Here is a 26,819-nt window from a genome sequence, read left to right as displayed (position 1 = left end):
AACACGCCCTGTTAAAGGACGACAAGAGTCTGGGGTCAGCTATCCCCACTTCCCGGATTATATTCCGGCTAAAGTAAAAAAGTGAGCAATTTTTTCCTGCAGCACCACAGAAGATTACAGCCTTAAAACATTGTATTACACTTTCTTCCAGGGGACAATCTCTCACACACATATATCTGCATATATATGTGTATATATATATGTATATATATATATGTATACGCGACTCGGCTTTGCGCAGAGCGGGAAGATTTGAACTCAGTCCCCCGCGGGCAGCACTCGGGTGCCTCCACCCAGAGCACGTTGCTGCACTCGGCAGGGCCGTCCGGAGGCGGAGGGTGTCACTCATGCCTGCGCTTGGAAGGGGGCACCAGGTGGGAAGGGAGTTCGGCTGGCAGCTCATGCCCTTCCAGCTTGACTTTGATGAGATGGTTGGCCAGGGCGAACTCCTCGTCGTCCAGCAGGCCGTCCTTGTCCACGTCGGCCAGCTTCCAGATCTTGCCCAGGACGGTGTTGGGCAGCTTGGACTTGACCATCTCCTTCTTGGCGCTGGCACCCGTGATCTTGCCATTGACGGGCGAGAGAGTGTAGAAGATCTCGTCGTAAGTGGGCTTGTCCTTGCTGACCACCCACTCCACGTCATCAATGCCCTCGCCGGCGCCCTCGCCGTAGCCATGGCCGAAGGGCCCGTTCATGGTGCCTTCAAAAGCCCCGCCCTTCACCACCTGGGAGGGCATCTGTGACTCCTCCTGGCGCACCATCACCATCAGCCGGGCGATGTCGTTGGCCAGCATGTCGTCCACCGCATCCAACAGCTTCTGCTTCAGGGGCTGGAATTTGGTGAAGTCCTGGGTCAGGAGCTGTTCCTGAGGACACACAACCACACCGAATTGTGATTTGGGCCAAGAGACAGCAGCGGGGTCTGTGGACAGCTGGAGAGGTCAACTCCAGGGGTATGGACCACCAAATACCCAAGGAGAATGCTGGGGCCATAACTACTGTTCACAAGAACTTGGTGGGAAGCAATGTACGATCGACTTACAACAGTTCATTTAGTGACCGTCCAAAGTTACAACAACACTGAAAAAAGTGACTTATGACCGTTTTTGCCCCTTACGACCATTGCAGTATCCCTTTGGTGATGCAATCAAAATTTGGACGCTTGGCAACTGACTCATATTTATAACTTTGCAGTGTCTCCTGGGGTCCCGTGATCCCCTTTTGCGACCTTCTGGCAAGCAAAATCAATGGGGAGGCCAGAATCACTTAACAACCGTGTTACTAATTTAACAACTGCAGTGATTCGCTTAACAACTGGGACAAGGAAGGTCATACAATGGGACAAAACTCACTTAACAACTGACTTAGCATCAAAAATTTTGGGCTCAATTGTGGTCGTAAGTTGAGGACCACCTGTATGGAGATAACAAGGCCATGTGCGATCCCAGGTCCTTTCCCACCCCTGGGACACCCACTTCCCAAAGCCTGTCCCTCCCCCCACCCTCGGGGTCTGATCCGGGATTCTACCTGCATCTTTCGGAGGCTGGGAAAATCACCCGGTGAGATCTGATGCTCTCGCTCGATCTTGAGGTAGATCTCACCCAGGTTGTTCAGAAGCTCCTTCTTCTTACTCTCCTTGCCAAAGACGTTGGGCATCTCCTTCTTCAAAGAGCTGATAACGTAGGCGTGGACCTGCCGGGGGTCAGAAGGAAGACGGTTGAGGAGGGGGCCTCTTTACCTAGTCAACACTGGACCGGCTGAGACGTTAGTGGGAGATGTTAGAGCCTTAGAATTGAGGTACCCTTGACTGATGGCGATTTGTTTAGCAACTGTTCAAAGTTATGACGACATTGAAAAAAGTGACTCGTGACTCGTTTTCACCCTTAGGCCCATCACTCCATCCTCATGGTCCCGTGATCCAAACATGGGTGCTTGCAACTAGGATGTATTTAGAACAGCTGCAGGGTCGTGTGATCGCCACTTGTGATCCTCCCAGCCAGCTTCCAACAAGGAAAGTCAATGGGGGGGTGGAGCCAGAATACAGACTAACAAGAGTTGGAAGGGATTCTCATAGGATCAGAGGGCTGGAAGAGGTCTTCTAGTCCAACCCCCTGTTCAAGCAGGAGACCCTATGCTACTCTGGACAAGTGGCTGTCCAATCTTTTTGTAAAAACCTTCAGTGATGGAGCCCCCACAACTTCTAAATAAAAGCATGTGATGTTCCCCTGGTTAATTTTTCTCACTGTCAGGGAATTCCTCCTTAGTTCTAGGTTGTTTCTCTGCTTGATTAGTTTCCATCTGTTGCTTCTTGTCCTGCCTTCTTTCTGCTGCTTTGGAGAATAAGCTGATCCTCTCTTCTCTGTGAGAATCCCTCAAATATTGGAACATTGCTATCATGTCACCCCCGGTCCTTTTCTTCGTTAGACTAGACACACCCAGTTCCTGCAACCGTTCTCATATTTTTAGCCTCCAGACTCCTAATCATGCTTGTTGCTCTTCTTTGCACCCTTTCCAGAGTCTGAACATCTTCTTTATATTGTGGTGACCAAAACTGGATGCAATATTCCAAGTCTGGTCTGACCAAGGCATTATAAAGTGGTATTAATACTTCACGTGATCTTGATTCTATCCCTCTGTTAATGCAACTTTGGACTGCATTGGTTTTTTTGGGCAGCTGCCGCACACGGCTGGCTCCTATTTAAGGGATTGTCCACTAGGACTCCAAGGTTACTACGGTTGAGCCAATATTCTGTACCTGTGCGTTTAGTTTTTCTTGCCTAAGTGTAGGACCTAACTTTTCTCACCGATGAATTTTTTGAGATTAGGCCCACTGTTCAGACTGGACTGGATCCAGTGCTGTTATAAAAATAAATCTAAAGAAAATAAACAGAAGAAGGGGACAGCCCTTCAAATCTGCCGATGCAATTCTGTTGACAGATGGGTCCTCAATTATCTCTGTGGCTCTCAGGGGGTTAGAAAGTTTGAAAGGGTCAAAGCAGCCCTAAAAATAATTCAGATCCAAATTGGCTTAAGCCTCTAAGCCAGCGTTTCTCTAGCAACTTGAAGAGGTCTGGACTTCAACCGAAGTTCAGATCTTTTCAAGTTGCTACTATTGAGAAACATTATTTAAGCCAAAACTTGAAGAAAGGTACAAGTCAGATCTGATTCTTGGTGACTTGGTGGACACAATCCATATAGTTTTCTTACCAGTGATAGAAAAAAATGCCTTGCTACCACCTTCTTCTGGATGCTTTTTCAGCTTTTAACTCTAATCCACAGCTCTGGGATCTCCTGGTGGTGTCCCATCCAAGGAATATAAATCCAGTCCTGCTTAGCTGTATGGGTAGCTTTCAACTTATGAAAATCGGCACTAGAAACCTTCATTGCTAACTGATGCAGTCATTAAGTCAGTTGCGGCCTGTTTAATGACCATGACCTTTCTTGCCATGGTCATTAAACGAATCACCATGGTCATTAAGCGAACCACATGGCTATTAAGCAACTGGCTTCACCCACCTTGTTGGAAGCCCCAGGGAAAGTCACAAATGGGGATCATGGACTCTGCAACTGTGGTAAATACTGGCGGTGAATTTACAAATGCTCCAATTTTGATAATGTGACTGTGAGAATGCTGTGATGGTCATAAGTGCGAGGACTGGTCATAAGTATTTTTTTCATTATTTTCATTAAAGTTTGCCATTATAACTTCCAACAGTCACTAAACAAATGATTGTAAGTGAAGGACTAGCTGTATTGCCTTATTTTTTTCATCCCTGTTGTAACTTCAAATGGTTGGTGAAAGGGCAGTCATAACTTGAGGACTATGTATTAATTGAAACAAGTGATTTACCAATTGCGGTATGGCAGTGTTAGCTAACCTCAGCTGGGGAATTCTGAGAGTTGAAGTCCACACTTCTTAAAGTTAGCAAAACCTGGGTGTGTGAAAACCAACAATACCCCCTTGCACAGCACAAAGGAAGTTTTATGGAACTTGACCAGAATCTGCCCCTTTGCACCAGGAACTCAGACTGTGGGGTTTTCTGGAAATTTTCCTAATTACCTAAAAACCAAAACAAAGACCAGATTTTGCTGAGTGCAACTTCTACTTTCAATTGGCCACATTTCTATAAAAAAAGTTCTTTGTTTTTCGACTCTGCAGAACTCCTGCAGAAAAGGGGTTTTCTTTCTTCAGACATCCGGTTAAATTTTGGGTAAAAGCAGAAAAAAAGGAGGAAGCATTCCCTCTGTGGGCTGCGTGTTACAAAGGTTAACTGGGATTTCACTTTTGATTTTGTATCGCCTTTTAGTACGTCTCTTGAAGCGTAGCCACACAATTGCACGTGTGAACAGTGCTGCAAAAAACAAGGACCAATTTAAGGTTTAATTTCAATTTCAGGTTTTAAATCCTAATTTAAGGGAATTCTAACCACATTCCACTCACCCAGGTGCATCGTCCATTTCCCCATAATGTGGTCATTAAAGCGGGTCCCCCCCCCTCCCCCCTATTGAAGGACCATCTGTTGGAAAGTCCGTGGGTTTCAACAAAGGGAGCTTTTAAGAGAGTTGTACCCTAGAAAGCTTCTGCTGCCACTGTTTATGCGCTCACACAAAAACAGCACATTTCTAAAAATAGGATGCTTTCGGTGGGAAATTCTCTAAGCCATCCCTACAGTCTCAGCTTTTTGGAATCAATACCCCAAAAGGCCAGATTTTTCTATGAACAGAGCCAGTACCAGACATGCAGTAAAAGAATACAGTAAATAAAAGTGATCGTCACACATATCTAATTTTTAAATTTCAAAACTTTTAAACTTGAAAAAAAAATAGAAAGTCCGCAGTAATTGTTGGACATCAGTCTTAAAGTTGCCAAGTTTGGAGACCCCCCCCCTTGGTTTAGGGAGTTGGCGAGGGTCCTGCCTGTGTATGGGGAAGGACAGGCAGAGCCTGGGGGCGATGTCAAGAGAGGAATCAGCCTGGAGTTGTTACATTCTCACAAACGGTCTAAGTTCAACTCTTCTTGAATTCTGTTAACTCTTATCTCCCGACCTTTAACTAGATTATTTTGTATAGGCATGAGCAATAAAATCAGCTTAACTGGAACTTAACTTAGAGAGGGGCTGTAAAGCACTACGGAGGGGTCTACAGGTAGTCCTCGACTTACGACCACAATTGAGCCCCATTTTTTTTGTTGCTGAGATATTTGTTAAGTGAGTTTTGTCCCATTTTACGACCTTCCTTGCCACAGTTGTTAAGAGAATCACTGAACTTGATAAGTTAGTAACATTTCTGGTTTCCCCGTTGACTTTGCTTGTCAGAAGGTCGCAAAAGGGACCATGGGATCCCAGGACACTGCAACGGTCACAAATACGAGTCAGATCCCAAGCAATTGAAATTTGATCACGTGACCATAGGGATGCCGAAACAGTTGTAAGTGTGAAAAATGGTCATAGGTCGCTTTTTTCCGTGCTCTTGTAACTCTGAACGGTCACTAAGTGTATGGTCATAACTCGAGGACTACCTGTATATGTCTTAAGTGCTATTGCTGGGTGCTATTAATGTGTGGTCCTGATTCTTTCTGCCTGACAGACCAATCCATACTAGCCAGACTCCAAAGATGCCCCACGGCTACTGGTCCCCCATTGCCACTGCGACCTCCTTCATCCCCAACCGTCCCCCAAACACAGACAGCGCTTCTGACCTTGGCCAGCCGGGCCCTCTTGATAAGGTCGTTCAGCTTCCGGAGAGCCGCATTGCGGGGCAGCGACTGGATGTCCTTGAAGAGGTCTTGTTCCTCCGCCTCAAAGAGTTTACGGTTGTCCGGGATGAGCAGCGGGTGCGACCAGAAGGATCCGATGTAGACGCGCACCACTTCCGGGGTATTGATGATCTTGCCCAGCGACCACATCAGCGCCCCATAGACCCGCATCAGCTGCTGCGTCTCGATCTGGTCCGCCTTGTTCAGCACCACCCGAATCTTGTCCTCGTGGTTCTTGAGACCTTTGATCACCTCCGAAAACTCATCCGAGATGTCCAGCTTGTGGGCGTCGAAGAGCAGGATGATGCGGTCCACCCGCTCGGCAAACCACTCCAGCACGGCGGCAAAGTCGTAACCTGCGGCGAAACAGAGACCGGAGAAGGCAGAGGTCAGTGGCTGGGAGTGCCTCGCCGGCCCCATTGGGAAAGCCCAGCTCGTTCAGTGGAGTTGAATTCGTATGGCCAAGTCCTTCAGATTTTGGGGGACCAAAGCCTGCAAGATTGGCACGCAACTGGGGATGGGGGGTTTGAGTCTCCTGCCAGGCTGTCCCAAAGGTGATTTTTTTCAGGAGGCAACTGGACTTCTTTTGAGGACGTTTTGCTTTCCAGTTGCCTCCTGAAAAAGCACCTTTGGGAAAACCGTACCTGGATGACTGAGAACCTCCGTAGACATCCTGCCAGGCTGAGCTTTGCAAATTCAAACTTTCTCATGTACCACAGAGCCTTAGTGAGACCACACTGGGAATAACTGCATTCAGCTCTGGTTACCACAATATAAAAAAGGACGTTGAGACTCTGGAAAGGATGCAGAGAAGGGCAACAAAGACGATTGGGAGGGGAGGGGCTGGAGGCTAAAACATAGGAAGTACGGTCGCTGGAATTCGGTACATCTAGTCTAGTGAAAAGAAGGACCGGGGGAACATAAGTAGTCTTCCAATGTTTGAGGGGCTGCCACAAAGAAGGGGGGGTCAACTTGTTATCCAAAGCACAGAAGGCAGGACAAGAAACAACGGATGGAAACTGACCAAGGAGAGAAGCAACTGGATGGCAGAATCAGAAGCAGGCCATGTGTATCCCCAGAGAAGTCTGTTGTAACTCTGAAGTGTTGATAAGAACCCAGATTGTAAGTCAAAGACTATCTGTATGCAATAATGTGTCCTTGAAGAGGATTCTACCATCCCAGCAGGGATTCATGCTCTGTTTCTTTCTGAACCATGAGGACTAGAACCTTATTTTTTTCATAAATGTTTACTGAACACTTTACAAAAACATAAACAGAGAAAAAACAAAGAAAATGTTTTACAAAAAATGAAGGAAGGAAGGAAGGAAGGAAGGAAGGAAGGAAGGAAGGAAGGAAGGAAGGAAGGAAGGAAGGAAGGAAGGAAGGAAGGAAGGAAGGAAAAGAGACAGGGAGGGAGGGAGGGAGGGAAGGAAGGAAGGTTCAGTTTTCCTTTGCAGTAAATCTAAGTACAATTACAAAAATGTCTCTTCCTCTAGGATTACAAAAGAAAGCTCACTGTTATCTCCATTTTTTTCCTAATCACAAATAATAAGTGCCTTTTTTCCATTTTATGTAAAAATGTCTATTATGGGGTTTCCACTCAGCCACAAACACAGATATTGTTTTCCCTTTAAGTCAAGAAGCTTAATTTAGCCATCTTTTGCAAATTTAACAAGCTCGGGAATCTCATCCATTCTACCATCCAGATTCGTACCGAATCCAAATCTCTCCCTTTTCTTCTGAATCCTGAGGACTAGAACCTTATTTTCTCTGGAGGGAAGCATTACTACTCTGCCAAAACAGAGAGCTTGCTAGATGCCAGGCCAGAGAGGAAGAAGGACAGTTCCCCTGTCTCAAATCCAGGAAGACAAAAAGACAGAAAACTATCTAACGTTGCACAAGCTAACTTCCTTGGAACAGAGCGGGAGAGTTACTCCGTGCTGAAATCACCTCTGGCTATCAAACCTATTTGCAAATTATGGAAATATGCGCCTGGGAGGGAGATGCACAGAGACTTTCTTGAGAAGGGAAAACATTCTAGGCATGCACTTATGGCACCCCTCCCAAATGTCTCTGCAACAGGAAAACTCCAAAGTTTTTCCCGGCATTGCCAGATGTTAGTCATTTTGAAGAAAGGAAAAAACACTCAGGGTGGAGGGTTCCACGTCAGTCACATGGGCGCCGAGAATGTGGAGCCGGTCAGCCGGGCACACAAAGATTTGCTTAGTCCTCGACTTACGACCACAATTGAGCCCAACATTTCTGTCGTTAAGTGAGACATTTGCTGTGTTTCCTGGGGTCACGGGATCCCCTTCAGCGAACTTCTGATGAGCAAAGTCAATGGGGAAGCTAGTTTCACTTAACCGTGTAACTAACTTAACAGTGGCCATGATTCACAACTACTGTGGCAAAAAAGGCCGTAAAATTTTAATCAAATTTTAACTAGGTGTAATTTGTTAGCTTTTTATCATTTGTCAGCCGCCCTGAGTCCGAAAGGAGAAGGGCGGGATATAAATACAATAAATAAATAAATAAATAAATAAATAAAATGGGGCAAAACTCACTTAATAACTGTCTTGCTTAGCAACAGAAAATTTGGGTTCAACTGCGACCGTAAGTTGAGAACTACCTGTATTAATGTCTGAAACACCATTCCAAGAATCAAATGCAGTTCCAGGATTCTCAGACCACAACAACCGCATAAATATCAATATCAGTCAATTCAGATTAAGAACAGCTCTATTAAAGAAAAAAGCAAAAAAAATTGTGTCAAGAGATTTGGACAGAAAAGCAGTCAACGAATATCCCCATTTTGCAAACCAGGAACACAGAGCAATTTTTAAAATGAATCCACAACATTAGAATAGAATAGAGCTGGAAGGGACCTTGGAGGTCTTCTAGCCCAAGACCTCCGCTCAAGCAGGAGAACCTATACCAGTGGTGGCAAACCTATGGCACGGGTGCCAGAGGCGGCACTCAGAGCCCTCTCTGAGTGCCGCCCAATCCTAGGCCTTCAGCTGGGTTTTGTAAAACCTTTTCGCTTTAGGCTTCCGCTGCCGTGTGCAAAAAAAAAAAAGGTTCAATCAATCAATCAATTTCAACTTCTCGCAGGAAAAAAATAGTTCTTGCAAAGTTGGAATTGATTGATTGAACTTTTTAGTCCCACCCAGTCTGCCGTTAGCACTGCAGCCACGCCCACACAATGGGCCACACCCAGCTGGCACCCGACGATACATAAGTGGGTTTTGGGTTGCAGTTTGGGCACTCGGTCTCTAAAAGGTTCGCCATCACTGACCTATACTGTCTCAGACAAGTGACTGTCTAGCCTCTTTTTAAAAATCTCCAGTGATGGAGCGCCCATGATTTCTTCCTGGTTAATTGTCCTTACAGTCGGGAAGTTTCTCCTTAATTCCAGGTTGCTTCTCTCTTTGATCAGTTTCCAACCTTTGTTACTTGTCCTGCCCTCTGGTGCCTTGGAGAATAGCTTGACCCCCTCTTCTTTGTGGCAGCCCCTCAAATACTGGAACATTGCTATCATGTCTCCCCTATTTCTTCTTTTCTTTAGACCGGCCAAACCCAAGTCCGGCAGCCATTCTTCATATGTTTTAGTCTCCAGGCCTTTGATCACCTTAGTTGCTCTTCTCTGATTTTTTCCCAAACTCTCAACATCTTTTTTGTGATATGGTGACTAAAATTGTGATATGGTGACCAAAATGCTTAAGGACATTTTTTAAAAAATTATTTGCAATCTCTCAGGGCCAGAAAATTGCATCAGCATTTTGCAGTCCCTGATGGGGTGAGTGGCCCACAATTTCCCACAGGGGTTTTTCTGATCTCAGCAGTTTTAGAACAGTTCACTATTTTCCTGTTGCAGCTTCCTGCAGGGGAAACCCAAAACTTTGTGCCTGTGTGTTGCTAAACCTGTCACAATGCTGCTGATGCATTCCCCAACTCAAATCTAAGTTACTTGCATTTTTCTACACTTCCACCAAAATCCCCTTTAATGCCCTTCTGAGACACTCCAGTGCAGTGTTTAAAGTGTTTCTAGTGCAATTTAAAAAGGTCTAGGGCTGCTATCATGTCACTTGTAATCCTTCTTTAACTAAAACAGGGGTCTCTAAAGTTGGAAATTTTAAGACTTGTGGACTTCAACTCCCAGAATTTCCCAGCCAACATGACTAGCTGGGAAATACTGGGAGTTGAAGTCCACGAGTCTTAAAAGTTGCCAAATTTGAAGACCCCTGCAGGAACTGGGTATGGGTAGCCCAGGGGTCTTCAAATTTGGCAACTTTAAGACTCAGCATCCTATCAGCTCAACCTCTTCTGTGCTTTGACTCTTTAGAGTCAAATAAATCACTGCTTTTCAAAAATGAGTGTTTCAGAACAGACTTTTGCCCCCCACAGCAGGTCTGGTTTGTTGGAAAAATTCAAAACATTTAAAAGCAAGTTACAGGTAGTCCTTGACAGTTCGTTTAGTGACTGTCCAAAGTTACAACGGCATTGGAAAAAAGCGACTTATGACTGATTTTGTTAAATTTCACTTAACAAATTTTGGGTTCAATTGTAGTCATAAGTTGAGGACTACCTGTATTACAGAAACCAACTTACTGGGCTGAAATCAAAAGACCGTATTTACTTGCAAGGGTTTCAACCCACTCAAGGGCACTGCATTTTTGTAGAATACTCTAACCACCACCCCTACTTTGCAAAGTGAGCAGACAACTCAGAAATAACATGCTGCATTTTCCCGATCTGCAGATTTATGCTCATGCTTACTTCTCAGTATTTACAATTGCAAAGAAAAAAAAATCAAGGGAAAGAAAAACACGAATGTCTCAACTTTAGCCGGCTAGATTTACACTTGAATAAATATACTGATTTTTATTTTTAACAGATCGCTGCCTGGAAGAACGCCCCAAGCTTAGATTTTACCCACCCCAGGCACTTAAAACCATTCATCTACGCCAAGTCCAAGTTATGGAACAATTAAACTCTTAAAAAGCCAAACATTTTCCTGTGGAAAACTGTAGTAGCAGCAGAAAAAAATGTTCTCCTTGGAAGACAAATCCATTGCATGTCAATGTCGCATCCAGTAACGGAACTGGGCTCGGCATCTGGTAACCAAAACTCATTGGGTTATGAACCCGTGATGAATAAATCTAACCTGCTGTGGCCCAGTTCACACACTGCAATAACAATGCGAAATAAAAAACCTCTTTTTTAATGTTTTAATTAATTGAGTTTTATAGTTTTAAGTGATTTTTCAGATGATCCTCAACTTACAGCCATTCCTTTAGTGACTGTTTGAAGTTACAGCAGCACTGAAAAAAGTGACGTATGACCATTTTCCTATATAATTATTTTAAGCTATGTAAATATTTCAGATAAAATATTTCAGATAAAATAATTTTTCTAATACAGGTTAATTAATATATATTTTAATTTGGCTTTTAAATATTTATTGTATAGCTCTGTTTTTATTTACCTGTAAGCCGCCCTGAGTCCCTCGGGAGAAGGGCGGGGTATAAATTAAAGTAATAAATAAATAAATAAATAAATAAATAAATAATAAATAAGCTTTAATAGGGTCCAGCTTGGCTTGGCCTAAGCATTTATGCAATGAAACAGTGAATAGAAATAGAAATAGAATAGCTGGAAGGGACCTTGGAGGTCTTCTAGTCCAGCCCCCTGCTCAAGCAGAAGAACCGTCCTATATCATCTCAGACAGGTGAATGTCTAGTCTCAAGTTTTTCTCAAGTTGCAGTGAAGAACACACTGCAGATCACTCAAATGCATCACCCAAGTCGGTCTTTTTCAAAGACAGGAAAAACACGTACAGGGGCTCAGCTGCACCCTGACTTTGCAGTTGTTTAAACTCTTCAACACTGAGCATGCACAATCTGTCTTCAGTAAGCGTAAGGTTAGGCCACTGTTGCCCAATCTTGTCAAGTTTAAGATCGGTGGATTTCAACACACACACACACACCCCAGAATTCCCCAGCCAATATGCTTTAAGAAGGGTGGACTTAAACTCCCAGAATTCTGGGAATTGAACTTCATGCATCTTAAACTTGCTAAGGTCGGGCAAGACTGGGTGAACATTTTAGTTTTTTTAGAAAAGTGGGATGTGCAATTCTCAAAAGCAGCATTTTTCTGGCCAGGGTTTTTATCACCCAGCATGAATTCAGAGATGCTCACTGTTCCTTGTACCTCCAGGGGAGGGGGGGGGCTGGGGATGATGGGAGCAACCCTAAGCACATGCAGACAATGCCAGAGGCAGCAAAAGTCTTCCGAACTCCCCTTCTCTTCTCTCCCCAAGTTAAAATTTTTAATATGCACTTTTTAAACCTACCCAGCAGCCCTGTTGCTTTGCCGAAGTGCAAACCCTGCCAGTTTATGGACCCAGACTAACCGCGACCGAGTGTGACAAAGGCACACCTGGAGACACACATCGAGTCCGTAAGCCACAGTCCAGCAGGGATGTGCAAAAATGACACTTCTGGCCCCGGGTGCGAAGTTAGAACAAAATGTTTCCAGGGAGAACGGACCCTCATCTGCCCTCTGCCTGGGAAAAAAACCCACACCAGAGTTTCCATCTCCGCCTTCCCTTATTTGGCACGAGTGTCCCGAGAATGTCTGAAGGCAGCTCCCAAAGGGATCGAGTCACTCACGACACAGGGAGAATAAGCACACGCTTGTCTCCACCCAGGAGAGGTGGGACTGACTTACTCAGCCCTGGAGAGCAGAGAGGCGCATGCCTAATCGTGGGGCCCGAAACCAGAAAAATCCTGCACTGGATTTCAGGGGGGAGGGGGGCACAAACGCCCAGGGTCAAGCCGGCCTTATCACAGATTGCAGCGTTTCCTGCCCGCAGCGGCCAGTCAAGCCGGGGATTTTGACTCAGCTAGGAAAGTTTCCACCCTGCGTTCCTGCAGAGAGAAATGCACCACTCGGAGTCCCAAACGTGGCAGGGGACACAGATGGAGAGCTTGGGAAGGCTCCCCCCAGAGTGAGGAGGGGGCCCGCCGAGACCTGTCAAGGAAGGAAAGAAGGGAAGGGGAGAAGCATCTGAGAAGGGGCAGCTATTTTTACCCGACTGAGTCCTTGGCCGGTGCTGTATTACACTCATCAACCTGCATGGGAAACCATGTTCTCCCTCAAGGTATGGAACACAGAACAACAAGGGATGGAAGGGACCTTGGAGGATTTCTAGTCCAGCCCCCTGCTCAAGCCTGGATCAGTGGAATGGCTTGCTTCCAATACTGGAGGTTGTTAAGAAGAGACTGGGCAGCCATTTGTCCGAAATGGTACAGGGTCTCCTGCTTGAGCAGGGGGTTGGATTAGAAGACCCCCAAGGTCCCTTCCAACTCTGTTATTCTGCTTCCAGAATGCAATTCCTTCCTGGGGCTCTGGACAATGGGAAGGGAGAGGTGGGAAACAAAGCCCCTTACCCATTAGGGACTTTTGGGGGGAAAAAGAGCTTATGACTTCTGGTTTTGATACTCAGCTAAGACAGATTATAGATAGAAGAGAGTTACGGTATGTTGTAACTGTAGGGCAAGAAGTCAATTTATAACTCTATTTATAATTGTCGTAAAGAAGATCAAAAGCCACTTCTTTGTATTTTTTTCCTGTTCTATTTTTATTTTCCCCCCCTTTTTCAGCTTTCTCTTTGGTTTCTACCTTTTCCCCTTTTCTCTTACTTTTCATGAGTTTGTATCTCCTTTTGTCTTCTTTTCTAAAGCTATCTATCTATCTATCTATCTATCTATCTATCTATCTATCTATCTATCTATCTATCTATCTATCTATCTATCTATCTATCTATCTATAGTAGATCTTTAGCAATGGATTTTGTGAGTGGAGGGAAACTTTCTTCTCCAAAGATATGAAAAGCAGCTCTTAGGCTAGAAGTGCAGTGAGTTGGCTCCAATTTTACAATCTTTTTTGCTCACCGTAGGCAAGTAATTCATGTGGCCATTAAGCGAATCGTATGGTCTTTTAAGCTAACCTGGCTTCCCCCATTGACTTTGTCGGAAGCTGGCTTGGAAAACCGCAAAAGGGGATCGCATCACAAAATCCAAAATCCAAAATTCCCGCTGTCTCCTTTACAGCCCAGGAAAGGTCCCGTATTCTCCAAGGCGTTCATCCATCTCCCAAGGTCTTTCTCACGTATGATTACAGTGGGAACAGAATATAGAATATAGAATGGAATGGAATAGCTGGAAGGGACCTTGGAGGTCTTCTAGTCCAGCTAGTCCCTGCTCAAGCAGGAGAACCTGTACCATTTCAGACAAGTTTAATTTAATTTATTTATAAAAATTACTGGCCGCCCATTTTACGATAGGGTAACTCTGGGCGGCTAACAGTTACATCTAAGTAAAAAAATAAAAAATTAAAATCAAACGTTAAAACCAAGGACATACGGGGAGGACGGGGGTGGAGGTGAGATCTGTTCTTAATCAACCACCTCCATTGTGCTGTTCCACCACTGGGGCCCCAGGCTAACTGGCAGAGCCAGGTCTTTAGGCCCTTATGAAAAGATAGGAGGGTTGGGGCCGACCTCACATGGGGGGCAAGATGTTCCAGAGGGCAGGAGCCACAGCAGAGAAGTCCCCCCTCCCGGACCCCACCAGCCGGAATAATCGGACTGACGGGACCTGCAGGATGCCTCCTCTGCCGGCACGGGTGGGACGGGCCAATCCCAGTGGGGTGAGGGGGTCCCTCGAGTAAACTGGAGGGCCACGGAGGGCTTTCAAGGGGGTCACCGACACCTTGAATTGCACCCGGAAGCAGCCTGGTCACAGGGGCCATTTTTGGGCCCCCAAAACTGCCCACGTTGCCACACTGTGCGCAAGCTGTAGCTTCCAAATGCTCTTCAAGGGTAGCCCCATGGAGAGCGCATTACAGTAGCCCAGCTGTGAGATGACTAGGGACTGAATGACTGAGCGCAGCGAATCCTGGTCCAGGAAAGGCCGCAACTGGCACCTTTTTTTTTCCTTTTTGTGGAGGGAACAAAAGGAGGACCCACAACCTTATAACCCCACACACACACCCACACCCACACACTCTCTCTCTTTTAAGCCTCACCTCTGCTTATCCGCTGTTTCTCCCCGGACAGGATGCCCGGCGTGTCGATGATGCTGATGCTGTCCAGGACGGGGTTTGGCAGCTGTGCACACATAAATCTGCAAAGAAGGGTAAAGGACAGGATTAGGAGGCTGGCGGCCCTGCGCACAAGCAGGGGCAGAAACTGGGGTCTTAGGGTGACATTTTTGCCATTCTGCTTGAACTGGTCATTTCCTCCCCCCCCCCCCCCCCGCGAAACGTAGGGGATGGAATCATTCATTAAACTTGCACGGGAGGAGACCACAGCTGTCGTGACATCGGGGATGGGCAAACCCTGAGCTTTCCCATTTTGACTCCTTCAAAACCTCCGCAGATGACAAGTCGGGAAAACTTTGGCTTGCTAAGGCTGGAAAGGCATGGATAGAATAGAGCTGGAAGGGACCTTGGAGGTCTTCTAGTCCAGCCCCCCGCTCAAGCAGGAGAACCTATACCACCTCAGACAGGTGTCTGTCCAGTCTCTTCTTAAAAACCTCCAGTGATGGAGTATCCACAACTTCTGGTGGCAGGCTGTTCCACTGGTTAATTGTCCTCACTGTTAGGAAGTTTCTCCTTAATTCCAGGTTGCTTTTCTCTTTGGTCAGTTTCCAACCATAGTTTCTTCCTCTGATGCTTTGGAGAATAGTCTGACCCCCTCTTCTTCCTGGCAGCCCCTCAAATGCTGGAAGACTGCTATCTTGTCACCACCCCCATTTCTTCTTTTCTTTAGAAAAGGAGTCTTTTAAAAGCAGAAGTCTTTTTAAAGGCCTGCTTCTGCATTAGAAAGCAAAGGAGGATACCCCAAGTTATGTGTGGGGGTTGTGTGCGCATATGTGTGCAATCCCAGCCCCCCCCCCCCCGCCATTCATCATCCTACCCTCCCCAGGGTCCTTCCTTTTCAAACTATCGAAACATCCCAGAGAAGTGTCACGAGTTCAAGTTCCAGAGAATGCACTGGGACATAGAACATAGAATCCAAGGGCTGGAAGGGACCTTGGAGGTCATGTAGTCCAACTCGCTGCTCAAGCAGGAGACCCTATAGCATTTCGGACAAATGGTTGTCCAATCTCTTCTTGAAGACCTCCTGGCACCCACAACGTCTGGAGGGAAGTCATTCCACCGGCTGACTGTTCTCACTGTCAGGGAATTCCTCCTTCGTTCCAGGTTGCTTCTCTCCTTGATGAGTTTTCATCCGCTGCTTCTTGTCCTGTCCTCAGGCCTTCTGGAGAATAGCACCTGAGGGCAGGGCAAAAAGTAACGGATAGAAGCTTATCAAAGAGAGATCCAATCTGAAACTAAGGAAAAACCTCAAGGTCTCTCTCCATTTTTCTGATTCTCTACTTTCCGGTCCAAAGTCCAGGCTACCCAGCATAGCAGCAGCCCTGCTTTGTTGCAAAAGCATTCAACAAACCAGCAATGTGGAGGAATCCGAGACCAACAGGTTCAAAGATCACAAAAACTGGCCTCAGGAGAGGCAGACACAGCCACAACCAGAGGATCCAACCATTTGTCCCTTCTGCCTGTCCTCAACAAGGGCCCTCAGATGTGAGAAATTTTAGAATATAATAGAGTTGGAAGGGACCTTGGAGGTCTTCTAGTCCAGCCCCCCCTGCTCAAGCAGGAGAACCTATGCCATCTCAGACAAGTGACTATCAAGTCTCTTCTTAAAAACCTCCAGTGATGGAGCACCCATGATTTCTGGAGGCAAGCTGTTCCACTGGTTAATTGTCCTCACTGTCAGGAAGTTTCTCCTTAATTCCAGTTTGCTTCTCTCTTTGGTCAGTTTCCAATCATTGTTTCTTGTCCTGCCCTCTGGTGCTTTGGTGAATAATGTGACCCCCTCTGCCTTGTGGCAGCCTCTCAAACACTGGAAGACTGCTATGATGTCTCCCGTTTCTTCTTTTCTTTAGACTAGCCCAGGGGTAGGCAACCCAAAACACTCAAAGAGCCACTCGGACCCATTTCCCACCGAAAACAAAACACTGGGAGCCGAGTCCGAGCACCAGGATAATATTAAAACAAAAACTGTTTAATACAAAAGCTAAAGCTAAGCTTTCGTCGGCCAACACTGCCGACATCATCAGAGCATAATACAAGATTACTGGGAGTCCTTTTTATATTGCCAGACGGCTCTGCGCCCGGCTTCTCGATCTAGTCATCGGTCTGTCCGTCTTCTCTGCTTGGTTTGTTCTTAAAGGGTACGCGTCTCTTGCTGTCTTGGTATCTTCCGAGGTTACTATTTTCTTTTTCCTGGGCTCAATCACTTTCTTTCTGCTAGCATACGCCGGTTGCTTTCGCTCGCTTATACTTATCCTCTTTTTTGTTCTATTCCGGGATCCATCTGATCTTCTCCTTGATGGGGTTGTGCGCCTGTGTGCTCGGGGGCATTGGGTTTTTTAGTCCCTCTTCATCGTTTGCTAGTTCTTTTGCCCTTCTTGTGCGCGTGCAGGGTCCCGTGGCGTGGCTTTCCATCGTTTGCTCATGGATCTCTTTTTTGTAATTGTCAGTGTAGTGTCTCGTCCCCCCCCTCTTGTTAGCGGGGGTCGTGGTGCGGGTGCCCCGTGGGTTGTCATCCAGCCATCCGTGTCGTTCGCACCCATTATTTCTCCTTGTTGTGGGGTGGATTGGGGTGTGCGTATTTGAGGTGTCTATGGGGGATGTTTTTTGTCTCTTCTCTGTTCCCCTTATAGGATATGTTGTGAGTTCGTTGTGAGCTATGGTGTTGTTTTTCCCATATCTTAAGTGTTTGGTATGCAGGGCAAAGTTCTATATGGCGATTGATAGAATCGCCGCCAGAAAGCCAGGCTTCCTTGAGTAGGCGGCCTCCCTTAGTGGTATCCCTGGATAGAGGTTGTGCACTGGTAAGATCAAATTCATGCCCATAGTTGGTCATATGGGTCCCGTCTTTTAACTGCCAGTGCATGCTCATGCACCCTAGTTTTTAACCTTTTAGTAGTCTCCCCAATGTAATTGCAGGAACAGTCCTTGCACTTGATCTTGTATATTATTGAAGATTTTTCCTCATTGGGGAGTGGGTCTTTTGGGTGCATGATCTTGGTCCTTAAAGTTTGGTCTGGTTTATGGGCCACCTCTATATTAAAGGGGGCCAGTAATCTGGCTGTTGCCTCTGACACACTGTTGATATATGGGAGAGGGATACGCACATTTTGCGTTGTCATCCTATCGGCTTTTTGCAAGTCTTCACAGGACCTGTCTGGTCTACTATACTTCCTGATAAATTCGGTAGGGTATCCATTGTACTTACAGGTTCGAAAGAGGTGGTTTCTTTCTTCAGTTTTGGTCATGGTTGTACTGCAATGTGAGTCTATCCGTTTGAATATGTATGTATGTATGTATGTATGTATGTATGTATGTATGTATGTATGTACGTATGTATAGAAAAAAACGAACACCAGGATAAAAATAAAACAAACCTGTTTAATACAAACAAGTTTGTAAGTAAAAGAATTACCAAGCTTTCATCGGCCCGACTGCCGACGTCATCAGGGTTGGAATGCTAGGTGATTAGGAAGCTTGCCTATATAGCTACCTGTCTCTGCGCCTGGCTTCTCGAGTGCATAATCGGCCCATTAGTTGTATTACTCTGCAACGTGCTAAGTTGATTCACATCCGGCAGCCTGTTGATGGACCCGGTGGTTATGCCCAGATCCTCCGTATGTATGTATGTATGTATGTATGTATGTATGTATGTATGTGTTTGTGTGTGTGTATATATAAAATAAAGGTAAAAAAGGATATATGCAGTGTTATCTTCATTTTAGATGTCAAAAGGGTCTCTCTCTTTGTCTCTCTTTCCTCTTTCCTTTCTCTCCCTCCCTCTTTCCTCTCTTTTTTCTTTCCTTTTTCCTCTCCCCCTCTCTTTCTTTCTCTCTTTCCTCTCTCTTTCACTCTCCTCTCGCCTTTCTCTTTCCTCTCCTCTCTTTTTCCTCTTTCCTCTCCCTTTTGCTCCCTCTTTCTCTCTTTCCCCTTTCTCTTTCCTCTTTCTCTCTTTCCTCTCTTTCTTTCCTCTTTCTCTCTCTTTCCTCTCTTTCTGTCTCTCTCCTTTCTCTTTCCTCTTTCTCTCTCTCTCTCTTTCCTCTCTTTTTTTTCTTTCCTTTTTTTCTCTCTTTCCTCTCCGTCTCTTTCCTCTCTCTTTCTCTCTTTCCCCTTTCTCTCTTTCCTCTTCTCTTTCCTCTTCTCTTTCTCTTTCCCTTTCCTCTTCTTTCTCTTTCCCTCTTTCTCTTCCCCCCCACTCTCTCTCCCTCTCTCTCTCTCCCTCCCCCCCCTCTCTCTGTAAAAGTAATCCTGATCTATATGATGTTGTCTTATATGGCTGACACAGTAACATGAAAAGAAGGGGCACAAACTAGATGCATCTTCTGGTAACCTTAGAGGACAGTGTGATGTTTGTAAGCAATATAATCCTGCACTGAAAAGTGAGCTGAGGAACTGACTTGGGTGTTGCTGAACTATAACACCTGCTGATAGGACTCTGGGAGTTGTAGTTCAATCCTATCTGGAGGATCAAAGATTTCCTTCCCAGATATATAGGATGTTTAGAGAAGACATGAGGAAGAACACCAATAAAGCTCCCTTATGCCATTAATCTTTTGTGCAGGAGCACAGTGTCTTAATGGCAATGAAATTACCCTGGTGAACTGGGAATTGCCAAAGATTATAGCTAACAATGAATTTAGTGAAGTGCCTGTGGCACAAAACTCCAATTTATACAAAGTATGGGCGGGGAGGGGGAGCAGGATGGGAGGCAGTGGCCCCGGTGGCGGCGGTGTGGCCCAGCCGCTGCCCCCGCCGCATCCTCAGCTGAACGGGCGGGGAGGGGGAGCAAGACGGGAGGCAGTGGCTCCGGCCACTGCAGCATCGTCGGGGGTCCCCACCGCCCCCAGTCCGGCCGCCGCTGCATTCTCAGCCACTCCGCCGTCGGAAGAGGAGGGCGCCAAGGCCGGGTGCACCATGGGCGGCTGCACTGGCAACAGGGAATGCCGCCGTGCGGACGTCCTGACCCGCCACCGCCCTCGCAGCCCAAGGTCTCCTTCTCCTGCAGCACCGAGGGCGGCAGCGACAGCGGCAGCAGGAGGACGGCGAAGTGGCGCGGCTGCCCGCTCGCCGCCGCCGCTTCGGCCTCGATCAGCGCAACCGGCAGCAGCGGCAACGGGAGTACGGCCAAGAGGACCGCGCAGCAGGTGGGGAAAGGGCCGGGCAGGCACCGTGGGGGGAATCCACTGCCCGTGAGATGGCCAAAAGGCGCAGGCGGAGAGGGGAAGCTCCGTAAGACCCCCGACACCCCCCCGACTAACAGAAGCGGCGACGCAGGGCAAGGGGAGACCCGCTGGGCAGGGAAGAGGCACCCCAAGACCGGCTCCTTACCAGGGACACCTTTCCAGCAATCCTCCCAGCCACCACGTGCAGTACGAAGAAGAGGTTTGTGGGCAGTCCCACAAACCAAAGAAGTTCAACCAATCAATTCAAACTTCATGAGAAGTTTGAATTGATTGGTTGCACTTTTTTAGTCACACTTTTTTTTTCCAGACTGCACATGGTGGCTGAGGACAGGGAGCCGCAGGAGACGGCTGAAAGAGCCGCATGCGGCTCCGGAGCCGCAGGTTGCCGACCCCAGGCCTTGGATCACCTTAGTTGATCTTCTCTGAATTTTTTCCAAACTCTCAACATCTTTTTTGTGATATGGTGACCAAAATTGGTTGCAGCATTCTAGGTGTGGTCTCACTCGGGTTTTATAAAGCGGTACTAATACTTCGTGTGATCTTGATTCTATGCCTCTCTTTATACAACCCAGGATTGTATTAGCTTTTCCCCCAATCTCATCCAGGCAGGTTTTTCTTCTTAGAGATGAAACTCTGGGGAAGTTTTACAAGTAGTCCTCAATTTACAACCATTCATTTAGTGACCGTTCGAAGTTACAACGGCTTTGAAAAAAGTGACAAGACTGTTTTTCACATTTACGGTCCCCCTGGTCACGTGATCAAACTCCAGATGCTTGGCAACTGGCTCATATTTATGATGGTTGACGTGTCCCGGGGTCACGTGATTCCCATTTTGTGACTTTCTGAAAAGCAAAGTCAACGGGGAAAGCCAAGTTCACTTAACAACCGTGTCAGTAACTTAACAACCACAATTCACATAACTGTGGCAAGAAAAGTGGTAAAGTGGGACAAAACTCACTTAGCAACTGCTACGCTTAGCAGCAAAAATTTAGGGCTCAGTTGTGCTCGTACGTCAAGGACTACACCTCTACACATTATTCAGCCACAAACCACATCCTTTGCGGGCTTACAAAATGCTTCGGTTTTCACCACAGAAGGGAAGTTGCATGCAAAACCCTGCGAGGCGAGCTGGTGCTGACTGGAGAGGCGATGGGAGTTGTAGGCCACCCAACATGGGACTGCAATCCCCATTCAGCCCAAAGCTGTGGGAAAGAGGAACTCTGGATCAGGCAGTCATCTTTCAACACTTTTACTTGGGAAACTTGAGACCAGCTTAGTTGGCTTTTGAAGAAATATATCTTCCTTTCCTTCAAAAAAAAAAAAGCCAAGTGGGCAGTCCCACAAGGATGACAAAATCCGGTTTTCACAAGAAAATCAAGTTGTAAAGTGGAGAAATCAACTCCCTGTTGCAGCAACTTCGTCATGGGAAACAGGAAAGCATAAGAAAAAAACCCTCAGTGTAATCCCACCTTGATTCTGTTCGGGATAAGAGGGCTGAAGTGAACTGAAACTCTTCTGGTGGGCTTTCCAGATTTTGGTGGGCTTTCCAAAGTCAGTGGAAAAAGTCAGATTTGCTTAACGACCACATGGTTCACTGAACAACTAGAGTGATTCACTTAGTTAACAACCCTGGCTGTAAAATCAGGCACAATGGACTTAACCCACCTTGCTTTGCAACAGAAATTTTGGTCCCCAATTGTGGTGTAAATTGAGAACTTCCTATATTCCCATGCTGGAATTGGTGCCATAAAGAATCTGCCTCCTTACATTTATCTATCTCTTTTTTTAAACCATGCAAGTCAACTTAATAGTCATGTCTTGTGGCAATGAATTCCACAGGTTAATTTTTCATAGGGTGAGAAAGAGACCAGGTGGCACATTTCTATTCTAAATCTTCAATAAAACCACCAAGCTCAGAGAGCGCCAAGGACCCCACAGCCCTCAGTGTACTCCTCCCCCACTCCACACACCACATTGTCTTCTGTCCCTGGTGTTATGTTATGTTGGGTAATGAAATGTCTGCAACAAAATGGCCAAGATCAGAGAGCACCAAGGACCCCACCGGCGTCATCCTCCTGCTCCACCTTCTCCTCTTCTCTCCTCCTCCTCCTCCTCCTGTCCACAAACCCCCTTGCCTTCTAGCACTGATGATGTTATCTAGTTGGGTAGCAAGATGTCTGCAAGAAAACCATCAAACGCAGAGAGCACTGAGGACACCTCAATTCAACCCTGAGGACAAATATTCTCCTTTATCATTACAGAAACAATTTCTCTTATCATAGCCTACTACAATAAAACCAGATTGCTAGAATCTCTGCAGTGGCTGCTTTTTAACCAGGCCAATCCCAAAGCCTTGACCCCAGGACCTCCTGCTTTGAACGCCACATGGAGAATGCCGGGATCATCACTTTCTCTTTAAAGCCAGGCCTTCCCCGATGACTGGACAGGGTGGGGAGGGGACACCTGGCGCACATATTCTGGCACAAAATCGGCCTGCCCAGGAATGCAATTCGAATTAGCACGCCCAGCCACTGGCCTGTGCAAGACCGCCCAACCCACAGGAGCAACGAGGGAGGGGTGCCTTTCATTTTTGCAAACTCTGCCAGCGGCAAGGATCCTGAAAACAAAAAAAAGTCCCATTCGGTAAATCCTGGGGAAAGCTCCCAGACGGTCCTCGCCCGTGCTCTGCCTGCTTTTGAGTTCCCAACATTGCAGCTGCGTGTTGACACAGCCCGTTCAGTTCCACCAGTAAAGGACAGAGTGTCCACATTCACACAACACACTAAGATGGGCGGGTTTTTAACCCAGGCGTATTTGGGGAAGAAAGTTTAGAGTTTGGTCAACTCGTAATTCAAAGCAGTGTTTTCAAACTTGGCAAGTTTAAGACAGGTGGACCAACTCCCAGCACAGCTGGCTGGGGAATTCTGGGAGTTGAAGTCCACCCATCTTAAACTTGCCAAGTTTGAAAAGCAGCAGACTAAGGCGTTGCAAAATGAAGAATTTGGGTTCAGTTTGTGTTATGTTGACACACAGGCTGCAGAAACTTCTACAAATTGACGGGCTGATCCCAGGCCTGCAAAGTCTTTTTCCAGACCACAAAACCAATATCTGACACAGCAGAAAAGGTGCAAACATTTTCGTATTTAAGCCAGGCCTGCATGCAACCCTGGGCCCCCGTTTATTATCCCCGATTTTAAACACCGAGAACCAACAAATGTATTTTTCTTGGGCTAGGATCTTTTTTGCTCAGAACTATTTTTAATATTTGTAAATATCCAGAGTTTTTTCCCCCTCCTTCCTTAAAAATCATGTTTCTACAGCTGCAAAGCCAGCATTCCAGGAATCTTTTGGAGTTTTTTTTTTCTTTCATGCATTAATGACGCGATTGGCCAGCACAACTGGCAGACGCCTCCAAACACCGGTAATAAAGAGAACAATGGACTAACTCTTGATGCGACTTTTAAAAAGGCAGGTTTAACCCACAGCGTTTTTGCAACCTATATTCCAAAGGAGAGCTTTCTAATGTGACCCACACCAGATAAAGGAATAATGGAATTTTGCAGTGGGGGGAGGAAGTTCACTTCTTGATATTTATATGGGATTTTTTTTAGATTTTTCAGACTTTCCCGGTTTTCAAAATGCTTTTGGGTAGAGTGTGACCAAACGTCGCAAGGGCCAATGAGAGAGAAATCAAGCATGGAGCCAAGGAGAGGAAGGGTAACCATCTTCCAGCTGGGCAGGAGATCCATGCAATGGCGCAAGCGAATGGCCAACTGAGACGGGCACAAGCTGGCAGAAAAAAGCAAAGCTCCAGCAAGCAGCCACGCCCAGGGTTTGCAGTGATTCAGAGAGAAGAGAATTGTGTAGTTAAACCACCCAGGGGGGCTGGCATTACTCAGATGTTTTTGCAAGAGCGCCTGCTGACCTCTAACCCTCCCTCCTCCTCCGATGCCAATTCAGACAAGGCTCAGGAGAGATTTCCTGACAATGGGGACAATTAATCAGTGGAAGGGCTCGCCTCCAGAAGTTGTAGCTGCTTCATCACTGTAGGATGTTACAGATTGGACAGTCATTTGTCTGAAATACTACAGGGTCTCCTGCCTGAGCAGGGGGCTGGACTAGAAGACCTCCAAGTTTCCTTTCAGCTGTTATTCTGTATTCTGGTCATTCAGGCTGTGGTGGCTGAACCTGATGACTCACAATTCCCCATTGACTAGACTCCATTCATAGAACCGCAAATGAACGCAAGCTGAATTTAGCCACTGCTGAGCAGGGACACTGTAAAGTCAGCTGCTTTGCAAGGCCACTGGCTGGGTTTAGGTCAACCTGGCCTGGTATCAAGAGATGGATGGAGAGACATCTCTGCCATCCTCTATCCGGTTCGATGCCTCTGTAAACTGGTGGCATCAGACTACACCAGTCGCTTTGTCAGTGAGATGGCAGCATATAAATCGAATCTATAAACTACCTTCTAGGAATGGCTCTCCTGCTTGAGCAGGAGGTTTGACTAGAAGACCTCCAAGGTCCCTTCGAACTCTTATTTTATACTTTGCCCTGACCAGGGGAACCCTCCTAGACACTGGTCCTGGGAGGGCACCGAAGATGCTTCTGCCTTTGGCTGCAAAGGATCTGCTCCTTTTACTATGTTTCTCAACCTTGGTGGCTTTAAGACGGGTGGACTCCAACTCCCAGAATTTCCCAGCCAGGCATGCCTTAAAGCCACCAAGGTTGAGCAGCGGTGGCTCTAGTCCTCCATATCAGCCCCAAAAGACCTTCCTCCCTCTCTGCTGCCCCCTGCCCACCTTGCAGCTGGAAAGCTAGCAGCAGTGGCTCTAGTCCTTAAGATCAGACTCGAAGGGCCTCCCTCCCTTCTGCCCCCTACCCACCCTGCAGCTGGAAAGTCCTCAAGATCAGATTCCAAGGACCCCTCCTCCCTCCCTAGCAGCAGGGGCCCTAGTCCTCAAGACCCGACTCCCCTCCTCGCTGCCCCCTGCAGCCGGAAAGCCAGCTCCGCGGGCCCCCCCCCCTTACCTGTTGAGGAAGGCGTTGCCGAAGGCGTTGAGCTTGCGGAAGGGGCGTCGGGGGTCGACTACCAGCGCGTTGCCCGGGATGACGCCCTCGCTCTCGCCGCCCATGACGGCGATGAAGGAGTCGGTGGTGGGCTCGGGCCCGATGCGCATGCCGGGGAAGTCCTGCTCCAGCAGGTGGCGGATGAAGGTGGTCTTGCCCGTGCTGTACTGGCCCACCAGCAGCACCATGGGCTTGCTCTCCCAGTCGGCCGGCTCCAGCGCCGGCGAGTGGAAGTCGTGGAAGCGGTAGTGCTCCTCCAGCGGCAGCAGCTTGCCGGCGTAGAGCTGCTTCAGCCCCTCCGAGACGGTGCGGAACAGCTCGGGCTCCTTGCGCCGCCGCGCATCGCGGCTCACCCAGCTGAACATGGCCGAGCCCAGCCCTGCTGCACGGAAGCCGGTCAGTGCCAGAAGCTCGCCGGCTACGAGAGCGGCCCCCACGCACTCGCCACGCGCCCCGGGGCGCCGCCCTTTATAAAGCCTCCGCCCGAGCCACGCCCCGCAAGCGCGGATTGGCCCCGGCCCGGCGGCCGCGCCCTCTCCGCCTGCAGCGCCACGCCCCCCCAGATGCTCCTCTGATAAAGCCTCCGTCCGGGCCACGCCCTCTCAGTGCTGATTGGCTTCTCTCTGGCGGCCGCGCGCTCTCCGCCTGCCTTACCACACCTCCCCGGGAGATGCTTCCTGTGTAATACCTCCGCCCGTGCCACGCCCATTTGGGACCGATTGGCTCCATCAGGACAGCCGCACCCTCTCCGCCTGTCCCGCTACAGCACGGCGGAGGCTCCTCATGTAAAGTTTTCGTGTGGGACATCCCCCCTCAGCGCTGATTGGCTCCTGCCAGGAGGCCTGACACGCCCTCCCCTTATAAGGATTCCTTTAGGGACACGCCCCCCAGCGCCAATTGGTTCGTTCCAGGCGGCCTCGCCCTCTTCTGTCATTCCTCTTGCAAGAAGCCTCCGCCCAGGCTACGCGCCCTCGACGGCGATTGGCCACGGCCATGGCAGACGAGGCGGAGAGGCGGAAGCGTAGGGCTGCTCAGGGATCTATGGCGCTTGAGAACGAGGGAAAATGTAGTAGAGGGACACAGGGCAGGGGAGAGGTGTCCTGGGACTGCCTCTGAGCATGTGCAGAGTATTTCGGACCAGATAATTATTTTTTTAATCGCCTATGCACTTCCCCTATCTCAAATTGATTAAAACAGTCTTTCCCAAGTTCAGCAATGCCATGTGTGTGGACTCGCATTAGGGCTGCCTGGGGGATTCTGGGAGTTTAAGTCCACCCATGTTAAAGTTGCTGAGCCTGAGAAATATGGCTCCCACTGCATTCTGGGAGCAAGTGAGCTATTGTAGCTTGGCTGGAGAAAGGTGCAGAGACCACCCAGGCACTGGAGGGGTTCAAAAAAGTCAAGATGGCAGTTGCAAAGTTCCACCTTTTACGACATGAATTGCACATTTATTTATTTATTTATTTATTTATTTTCATTAACTTATATGCCGCCCTTCTCCCCATGGGACTCAGGGCGGCTCACAGCATGTTAAAACAATATAAAACATTATCCCCTATAAAAGCCAATTAAAACCAAATATTTATAGCTGTGTCTTATTAAAATCATTAAAATTGTCCCTATTTAAAATTCACCCTAGGTCAGACCCG

General features: G+C 47.5%; 1 protein-coding gene across 1 annotated transcript; it reads right to left on the bottom strand.

Annotated features, from left to right (window-relative positions):
- Nucleotides 1–210: 210 nt before the first annotated feature.
- On the bottom strand, nt 211–25,549 carry EHD1 (EH domain containing 1). Its single transcript, XM_015826338.1, has 5 exons — nt 25,132–25,549; nt 14,846–14,943; nt 5,699–6,111; nt 1,528–1,692; nt 211–866 (listed from the first exon to the last, which is right to left on the bottom strand). Exons 1-5 carry the CDS (start codon nt 25,533–25,535, stop codon nt 342–344), a joined length of 1,605 nt encoding a protein of 534 aa, XP_015681824.1. The 5' UTR covers nt 25,536–25,549; the 3' UTR covers nt 211–341.
- Between the last annotated feature and the right edge of the window lie 1,270 nt (nt 25,550–26,819).

This window comes from Protobothrops mucrosquamatus, unplaced genomic scaffold, assembly GCF_001527695.2.
Source record: "Protobothrops mucrosquamatus isolate PMUCROS unplaced genomic scaffold, P.Mucros_1.0 scaffold3062, whole genome shotgun sequence".
NCBI classification, from domain to species: domain Eukaryota; kingdom Metazoa; phylum Chordata; class Lepidosauria; order Squamata; family Viperidae; genus Protobothrops; species Protobothrops mucrosquamatus.
Note: the sequence above shows the minus strand (reverse complement) of the source record. Positions and strands in the feature narration are given on the sequence as shown.

Coding starts and splice junctions, on each gene's coding strand:
- EHD1 (XM_015826338.1), bottom strand. CDS start 25,535: ATGTTCAGCTGGGTGAGCCGCGATGCGCGGCGGCGCAAGGAGCCCGAG. Junction 1,693..5,698: donor AGAGGGCCCGGCTGGCCAAG/GTCAGAAGCGCT, acceptor GACCCCCGGCAG/GTCCACGCCTACGTTATCAG. Junction 867..1,527: donor CCAGCCTCCGAAAGATGCAG/GTAGAATCCCGG, acceptor GTGTGTCCTCAG/GAACAGCTCCTGACCCAGGA.